Source organism: Drosophila rhopaloa, unplaced genomic scaffold (assembly GCF_018152115.1).
Source record: "Drosophila rhopaloa isolate 14029-0021.01 unplaced genomic scaffold, ASM1815211v1 contig_155, whole genome shotgun sequence".
In the NCBI taxonomy this organism is placed as follows: Eukaryota; Metazoa; Arthropoda; class Insecta; order Diptera; family Drosophilidae; genus Drosophila; species Drosophila rhopaloa.
In genome coordinates, this window is record NW_025335034.1 from 7,010,458 (window position 1) to 7,020,189 (window position 9,732).

Below are 9,732 nucleotides of genomic sequence, written 5' to 3' on the forward strand. Positions count from 1 at the left end.
GTGTATCCTGCATATCCTGGCTTTTTACACCACAACACACACATAATTGGTATTTTTCTCATAATTTGTTACCTCTTTTTGCGACTCTGCGTGTGCCTGTTTTTGAGTTACTTGCCGTAGAATGTGTATTGCTAAAGAACAAACTGAAACAATTCAATTTGTTGAAAGAAAAATTAAACAAAAACCAAATACGATACCGTTTGTTGTGTGCCTTTTTAGCTGTAAACATGTTGTACTGTTGAGACCAATGCCTGAATGTGTTTTTGTATATATTATGCCCATATCTGTATCTGTTAGTGTATACTTATACGAAACGGATTTTAGTTACAATTAACTTTTACAACAACTCTACACATCTTACCAGTAAAAAAGAAAAAAAGAAAATGAAAAAAGAGAGGACCCTTTACCAAAAGAACATATATATGCCACATATATATCTCTCGCGTTTGCCATAAAACCAGAAACTACCGATTACCCAATTTATTCATCATGAGTAAATGTTTGTTGTTATTTTTTAAGTTATTTCAAATGTTATGCTTGCTCTAGCAACAAATACCCTATATACGGCCCTACCAGGCACTAACATTATTTTACAACCTTAACCGCCTCTGTTTCTCCGCCCATTTCCCATTTCCCAAAACCCCCAACCCCATCCAATCCGACTCCCAATCCAGATCCTTGCTTTTGGTTTCAGAGGCGGGAGAACAAGATGAACCAAGTGTGTGTTTTTGCTTTTTGGTTCTTTTTTTTTGAACGTGTCGTGCCTTTCAGTTGAGTTTAAAATACAGAAGTTGGGCAGTGCAATTCCACAGCCCAAGGAAGCGCCGCTGAAAATGAAAAACTCTTGTCTTTAAGTTATTTCTGTGAACGTCATAAGTCTTTGGTTTGTTGTTCCTTACCGCCTTCGGTTTGTTTGCTTTTTTGTTTTTCTGGAACTTACATACTTATCTTACTTATGTATTGTACTTACCGCTGCTTTTTACACATTTCCTCAGAAATTGTTGTTGTTTCTCCACTCTGTGCCGCACTTGAAGCTCGAAACTGGGGGCATGACCGCGGTGGCAACTTGCCTCTTGGTTTTGCCTTTGCACGCAGCAAGCAACTCGCAGCGCTCGGTTTGCGACATTTCTGCTGATTTAATGCTTCATTTCGTCATATATGTGCGCAATTTTCTCCCGGACCATCAGCATCAGCGGCCACTTAATTAAACAAATTTCTGTGCAATTTAAATGGCGTGCTTGGCGATGGCCCTGACGGAGCAGAATTCCCATCAGCCGCGCAGCTTCCAGTGCGGCACTCAACAAAAGTTGAACAAAAAAATAAAAGATATAAAACATATTTTTCACATCCCTAGCCTTTGTAGATTTGATTTCCTTTCAACCATGCCCTTACTTTAATGTTTTGCTATTCTTAGTACAGTTTACTACTTACCACCTACTCTGCTCCCACTAAACCTTACAACTTTCTACTACTAATACTGCTACTACTACCACTACTTCTACTATTTTTCCTCCTTCTGTGTGTTCTGTGTTCAACGACCACCTAATTTGCGATTTGCATTAATTGAATTTTTATTTGTGCTTTTAAAATAATCATGTCCCCCAGACTTTTGCAAGGGCCGTGAGACTTTACAGAATCTCTGCGACCAGATTCCGGGCGATGCCCTGCTTTACTCGCTTTTCCGGGAGAGCGCCGAACCGGTCAAGTGCCCGCTCAAGGGTGAGTAGGAACGAACTAGGAGCATTTCAGGGACGCAGGGGGCTACTTTACCCTAAACCCTATACCTTTTCGCCCGCAGGACCCTTCATCTTCACGTATAACCGGGGCCACGGAGAGTGCAAGTCGCCAGTGTCCAACATTGAGAGCTGCACGGAGGAGAGCCGCCTCCTGTTGAGCTTCCAGGCCTGTCCCGATGTCCAGGGCACCGAGAGTACGGGTAAGTCTCGCCGGTGACAATGACTCATCGCCTTGCCTGGCCTGGCATTGCCTGTATGGCCGGATCTCAAGACGAACATCCTTCCTTCCTTCCTTTTCGGTGCTCCGGCTGCAGTTGAGGAGCTGACGTGCCTGGCAACCTGGAAGGATGGCAACTCACGCTACTTGGTCGGCCTGGTCTCTCACCATCACGCCATTTCGAACGAGGAGCGCTATCGCTGCTTTGTCTACGAGAAAATCTCCTCGCTGATGGGTAAGCAGCAACCAGCCCCCGGGCAAACAGGATGAACTTTTGTTTGAGCCCTAATACCCGTACATTCGTACCCTTTGCAGGCGGCCCCAGCATGCTCAGCTCGAAGGATGCCGAATATAAGCTGGCCCAATCCGGCGACGCCACTTGCAATGGCTTAGACAGTGCCGAGGTAAGCATTTTCGAAGCCTCTGCCCCAGCTCCAGTGCCCCACCCCGTTCATCTGTCATTTTCACTTAGCTGCACTGAGACAAATTTTTTCCTTGATATTAAAACGGATTTTCTTCTAAATGGGCTTTAAATAGAGTGTACATTTTCAGTAATCTCTATGTTCGAAAAGTTTATTTTATCGTTTGTGTTAAAATCAATAGTTCAGTTGTCTAAAATAAAGCTAGCGAAATATAATGCAAGAAATAAAAGTTCACTTTCTCTTCACTTTTGTTTTTCTTGCATTGAAGTAAATATAAATCTTGTATGCAAAGAGCAGCTCATATACCCCAATGGCTCTGCTATGAAGATCAATAAAAATTTCGTGTGCTCTCCTTACCATCGTTTTATTTGAGTGCTGCCTGGCCACACCCAACTCCTAATCCAACTAACTCCCGCCCACAGGTTGGCTCACGTATCATGTCACTGCGAAAACCCCCCATCGCCGAGCGCTGCGACTTCCCGGCCTGGTTCAAGGGTCCGCGCCACTGGCATGCCCTTATGGGCAATGCCGTCTACAATTATCATTCCAAGTGAGTAGCAATCAGGCCTGCGGCCAAGTTGTCAGCCGAAACGGAGCCAGAACACAACCGTTTTCATTTTGCAGCGACGGGTCCGTGCACATTATTAAGCCCAACGGCTATATGGAGACACGTGCGCTCTGCGAGCAAATAAATAAACAGACCCCGACCGAAATGATGGCCGTGGTGCACTACACCACCGGGTGGTAAGTGGCCCCAAATTGAAAATGCCCTCCCCTCGAATTCAATGTCCACTCCCTTTCGCGCCCGCAGCCAATCGGGATTCATGTGCATGATGTTCTACCGCCGGGACACGTTCGTCATCGAGATACAGACGGGCAAGCCGGCCATTCGCCTGGAGGACGCCTGTGCACCGGATCACTTTGACATCAACAAGATGGCCTACATTACCTTGCTGGGTAAACTGCACCGACCTACCTCCTCCGCGAGTCTTGTCAAACGTTTGTTTATGTCGCTTTTTAGCCAGCAACCCGGATCTGGCCATTTGTCCCATGGAGGGCATCTACATGCTACGAGGCGCCATCGGACCGCCGTATCTGGCCACGCGCCACAAGCGCAACCACAATGGCAAGTCGCATCTGGGCCACGGACATCATCACCACGAGGGCGCTGACTCGGGAAATTTCGGGCATAAGGGGTACGTACGCTTCATGGCCGCCACCTCTGGCATTTCTCAATCTATTTCCGTGGTTACAGACACAGTTCGCTGAGTTTTCGGAACGCGGAGCGCATGGAGCGCGGCTCTTGGCATGCCAATACCCGAGGCCTGCCAGTTCGCAGTCGACGCAACGCACCCAAGGATCCGCAGGAGCAGCAGCAGGCGTTGGTCCTGGAAAAGGTCAACAGCAGCGATACGAGCGTGGGATTTGTAGCCACGAGGAATCGACGAGATGTACCGGGCTGTGTGCCCAACTACAATGCCCAGCGGCAGCTTTGGGTGGGATGTACGGCGGAAAACTTGATCGACGTCAGTCCATTGTGCAGCGTGGATGGGGAAGAGGGTAAGTCAACTTAGCGCAAGCTTGATGCTTAAGACTAGGTTATGGTATTCAATTTGGAAATAGATTTTTCTATGAATTAAATGATAAAAACGATTTATGAATAGATTTTTAGAATATATGTTTTTATTTTTTTGCACCTATCTAATCAGTAAGTTAAAAAAGGATTTTGTATGTAAGATACTAGTTATTTGGTGAAATAAATTATACTTTTTAGTATTGACAATAATCCGTACTCTAGTTGATATAAAACTTCAGTTTTTATACCTCGCAGAGGGTATTATAATTTCAGTCAAAAGCTTGCAACGCAGTGAAGGAGACATTTCCGACCTATGTCCATCCGTCCATCTGTCGGTCTGTCCATCCGTCCATCTGTCCGCCCGTCCGTGCGTAGGTCCGTCCGCCCGTCCGTGAGTATGTCCGTCCGCCCATCCGACTGTCCGTCCGTTTCTACGCAAACTAGTCCCTCAGTTTTAAACTTTACCAAAAGTTGTCTTTCGGAAGACGGAACAAATCCGATCGGGCGACTATATCATATTGCTCCCATGGGAACAACCAGAAAAAAAATGTAAAAAGTTATATCTTTGTTGTTTTTAATTTTTTCTTTGTACTTTGGGATTTGGTAATATTTAAATACTTTGGAATAACGGTTTAAAATCGGTCATATATATCATAGGGCTCCTATAAAAAAATAAAAAAATTAAATTTAAATTTTAAAAAAAATTCTTTTGCTGTTGTTCTATTTATCAAAATATTAATATGAGAATGTCAACCTATACATCCATAAAAACAATGTTTGGAATGTGAAACCAATTCTACACCAATTTCATTTTTTTCCAGTCAGGGTTACCTTATGAACCTTAGGAATTATTATACCCTTGCAAAGGGTATTAGAATTTTGGTGAAAAGTGTGCAACGCAGTGAAGGAGACATCTCCGACCCTATAAAGTATATATATTCTTGATCAGGATCACCTCTTGAGTTGATATAGCCATGTCCGTCTGTCTGTCCGTCTGTCTGTTTCTACGCAAACTAGTCTCTCAGTTCTAAAGATATCGAATTGAAACTTTGCACACACCCTTCTTTCCTTTGCACGCAGTATATATGTCGGAACGGCCGGGATCGGCCGACTATATCCTATAGCTGCATCTCCGACCCTATAAAGTATATATATTCTTGATCAGGATCACCTCCTGAGTTGATATAGCCATGTCCGTCTGTCCGTCTGTCTGTTTCTACGCGAACTAGTCTCTCAGTTTTAAAGATATCGAATTAAAACTTTGCACACACCCTTCTTTCCTTTGCACGCAGTATATATGTCGGAACGGCCGGGATCGGCCGACTATATCCTATAGCTGCCATATAACTGATTGATCGGAAATGCCATAACTTTGGTGTTTGTAAAGTCAGGAAGTTGGGATTTTCTTTGTGTTTTATATTCGGCCAATCAATCCGACCTACCAAATTTCATAAGGATCGGCCGGCTATATCCTATAGCCGCCATATAACTGATTAATCGGAAATGCCATAACTTTGGTGTTTGTAAAGTTAGGAAGTTGGGATTTTCTATGGGTTTTATTTTTGGCCAATCAATCCGACCTACTAAACTTCATAAGGATCGGCCGAATATATCCTATAGCTGCGATATAACTGATTAATCGGAAATGCCATAACTTTGGTGTTTGTAAAGTTAGGAAGTTGGGATTTTCTATGGGTTTTATTTTTGGCCAATCAATCCGACCTACCAAACTTCATTAGGATCGGATGAATATATCCTATAGCTGCCATATAACTGAACGATTGGAAATGCCATAACTTTGGTGTTTTTAAAGTTAGGAAGTTGGGATTTTTTATGAGTATTAAGAAGGCATCATATGAATAATTCTGGAGAATATAATTTACAGAGTATTCTGCAAGGGTATATCAACTTCGGCTCCGCCCGAAGTTAGCTTTCCTTTCTTGTTGTATGTTAAGTTAAAGTTTTAGGTTAAGTTTGTTGCCCAGTATTAATCCATTTGCGGCGGAATAAATAAGTAAGACCCCATTTTAATTACATTTGCAGAGTACTCCTGCCACGGATCTTGGAGTGAGAACAGCACCTTCTACATCATAGCTCGCCACAAGGGCAGCAAGCACGGAGTGTGCCTGACCTATCGACCCACGGAAGGCACCGCTGCCAAACTGGTCGTGGGCGATGCCTGCTATCGAGGCACTCAGAAACCACCCGATCATCACTTGGAGGCCAATCTGTCAGTTTTGGGTGAGTAGATCCAGAAATAACCAGGATTTCCGGAAAACTAACGTTCGAAATATTCAATCGCAGGTAAATGTGGCGAAACTGGCGCCAGTGCCGCACAGGGTCATCTGGCCAGCTGGCTGCTCCTGGTGGTGATGGCGTCTTGGCTTCATCTGCATAGCTGAGGGACTAATGGCATAAACTACAACTTCACATAGGCATCTACGCGTGACAAGCCAAAGCGCTACGTATACAACACTACTTCCCCAAAACCAAAACCCATTATGATCGACATGTATACAAGACACATCTAAGACTTATTGTATATTTCGTGTAGTATGTGTAAGGCGATTTCGAACCACGTCGCACTGGTTTGGCTGTATATAATGTATTGTTTTTCTTTAGTAATGATACGCACTTTTGTTTAGTTCTAAGTGCTTAAAATAAACAAGATTTCGATAAATTAAGACGAGCAGAAGCACACACAATATGGAAAATGGTTTGCAATACAGCCTTAGATCAGCGCTATTTGTATTAGGCCTAGTAAAACGCGTCTATTACTAAAAGTAGCGCCACTATTAACGCATACTTGCAGCAAATGCTATTTATTTATAGTACGATTACTCAATAAGCATTGAGAATATAAAACAAACCAGAGAAAAGACATCAGAACTATACGAATACAAGCTAAAAGCTTCTTCGTTTTGTTTTTTTGAAACCACCTTGTAGTGAGTTTTATGACATGTATTTTTTATATAATTTTCAACATGTTTCCTACAACAAAGTACATATAAAACACAGGACGAAGGCCGGACAGTTTTAACTATATATAAAGACAAAATGTATTCGGAGGAAGTCCGATTTCGCGATGCTTTCAAAATGTACAAAGAAGCAAATGGCCTATAGTTGGTCACTCGATTATTATCCAGCGTACAGCTCGGCATACTTATATGGCATAAATATACAATATATTTTTATGTACAAAAAACGGAAAATCGTACATACATACAACCGAGTACTTACGTACTTATAATGAATAACATTTTGCATAGGATCGCATTGGTTTCATAATACATAATTAATACCTTGCAAAGTACGCATATATTGTATGATTCATTGTAATAGTTATATATACTGGCAAGCAAAAATACCTAGGCATGTAAGAAAAGGTGAGAAATTCGAGCAACTTTGATAAGTAGAGGCACACCACTTTCATAATCAATCAACTAACTTTGTAAGACACAACACAAATCAACTCACGACTCAACCAAACGAAAGGAAGAAGGACGGTGTCAGGTCGGTAGCGAAGGAAGCTAAAATAATTAGAGTGTTTAAGACAATTAAGCGGTGATATAGGTCTAGAATAAACAACTGTGCAAATCTCTGATAGAAGCACAACAACTGGGGTAGCAGAAGAAACAGCCAGACAACATATGCTAGAGTTCGAATAAGGAATTAATGATGATCAAGTGTATCCAAAGGATTTCAACAATTAGCATTTTTCTCTCGATGTAGTAAGCAAGCATTTTGCCCAAATTCCAAAACCTAAGCGAACTAATAATGAGTATCGAGTATTGAGTAACCAATTAAGGAGTAGCAAGGACATAAGCAGAGAGAGAGAGACCCCTTCAAGGCAACTAGTCAAAATTTATGAAGCGTAACTTTGAGTTCCATGTAAATAGCGAATGTAATGCGAATTGACCCCGGTACGCGGTACGGTGTATACATATGTAACTAAATGCTAGTTAGCTAAAGGACGGAAGGATTATGGCTAGGGAACCGGCGACTTGGTGGACAGGACACGAGCATGCACAGTCGCGTACAGAACGTAAGGGTTACTTTCTAAGTACTATGTATACATTCAGACACACTTATATAAAAATACAAAGATAATGAAATATAAATTTGAACAGCAGGCAAAAAGTGTCCGACAACCAATAGGAATACACTAGGAAAACGGAATCGGAACCGGAATGGGCAGAAACAGCAGCACTCCATATCGTTGTGGCCAGACAAATCAGTAGTCGTGATGTACAAAATGTACAATGATGATCGGACGGAGTAACAGCCGCTGTGCTTGAAACTTTTTTTGAGTGTACCTCTCTAAATAGGCATTTCCATTTGTTGTCAGCTTTTAAAACATAAATACGAGCATATTAAATAATTATAAAATCATTTTAAAGCAGAAGCCACATGAATCAAACGAAATATCGAATAATACTTCAAGTCAAGGTCATTTGTTGGCCCATCCCCCATAAAACTCAAATTCCGTTCAGTAGCCGCTATTCTGGTTTATTTTGCAATTGTTAAACTGAGACACTTTTCTGTCCCCGTCCCTCAAGCCAACCAAATTTCGATTTCTGACGCAGCTCCAGCCTTTTTTTTGTTCTCGTGTCATTGTCAGAATCTTTGCGTGTTATTGATGTTCCAAACGGTCTCCACAAATGTATTCGAATGTTTCTAAAAACTGCTATTTAAATAAACGTAAAACAAAAGATAAACCCAAACCAAACATAAACGTGCAAACATATTTTTGTAAATAGATGAAGCAACGCTTGAATTTTTATCCAATTTTTGTGTATGGCCAACTGCAGTCGACCGACTTATGTGTGATGGGCGGCCAGGCTCAGCTTGTGGGCGTGGCTGCTCCATCTGAGTGTGAACGCTAAGCATTAGATTTAAGTGATTTTTATATTCAAAGCGATTTTATAAATCATTTTAATTGTCTATTTTAACAAGAGCAACAAGCAGAAGGTAAACGAAAGAAATTATGCCGTCGGTTTAGTTCATGTGTGTGAAGAAAATGTATGCAATTTTCGTCAATAATTAAATGTTTTGAATACTGTGTTCTTATCTTGTTTGGATTTGTTTTTAAGCTAATATAAATACAAATACAAAATAATTAAAACTAAAAAAGTGTGTTTTTATCTCACATGAAAAAATACTATTAAAAATACTATTTATTTTCCTAATACTGAATGATTGGCTATAAAAATCTCGCCCTAAAACTGATAAAAAATTCTTGTTGCAAAAACTGACCGAAATTCATTTTTAGTGCTGACTAACTACCCAACGCGATTTTTTAAAGAAAAATGTGTTATAAATGAAAAGTTGGTAATCTCAAAGGACTTGAGACTAGAAAGATATCACGTTTCAAAAAAAAAAAGGTTAAGCGTGAACACAGAACGTGAAGTTAGTAACTCTTGGCTATAATTTATACATCGAGAAATAAGGCTATGAATATGTAAATAGCCCATAAAAAACCTTTTTAACGATTTGTATCTGAACTTTTTTATCAAGCTGTTTAACAAAGTTAAACTGATTCCAGGACCCTTAATACTCGATTTGATGCTTACATAGACCTTTTTTATTTTACAAAAAAAAATGTAAAAAACCTTGCATATTTAATAACTTTTGGTCAGAGCATCGTAGTTGGGAGTCATTCGGAGTGAAATTTCAAGAAGAATGCAACCATGAGATCCAGTTTTCTAAATTGGAATTTTTACACTTTCACACTTTCTCTCCAAAGGATCTTGATTTTCTCAAAGTGGTATGCAATCCTCT

General features: G+C 41.0%; 1 protein-coding gene across 2 annotated transcripts in view; it reads left to right on the top strand.

Moving 5' to 3' along the window:
- Positions 1-9,014, top strand: part of LOC108053877 — a 32,172-nt gene extending 23,158 nt beyond the window's left edge. For both annotated transcript variants that reach the window (XM_017136598.2, XM_017136599.2), the window contains exons 5-15: positions 1,606-1,719; positions 1,799-1,936; positions 2,051-2,188; positions 2,269-2,357; positions 2,798-2,925; positions 3,000-3,119; positions 3,187-3,332; positions 3,397-3,571; positions 3,631-3,935; positions 5,995-6,192; positions 6,256-9,014. In XM_017136598.2, the coding sequence (XP_016992087.2) occupies positions 1,606-1,719; positions 1,799-1,936; positions 2,051-2,188; positions 2,269-2,357; positions 2,798-2,925; positions 3,000-3,119; positions 3,187-3,332; positions 3,397-3,571; positions 3,631-3,935; positions 5,995-6,192; positions 6,256-6,353 (1,649 nt within the window). In that variant the 3' untranslated portion in view covers positions 6,354-9,014. The remainder of the gene's footprint in view (positions 1-1,605; positions 1,720-1,798; positions 1,937-2,050; positions 2,189-2,268; positions 2,358-2,797; positions 2,926-2,999; positions 3,120-3,186; positions 3,333-3,396; positions 3,572-3,630; positions 3,936-5,994; positions 6,193-6,255) is intronic.
- The last annotated feature ends 718 nt before the right edge of the window (positions 9,015-9,732 follow it).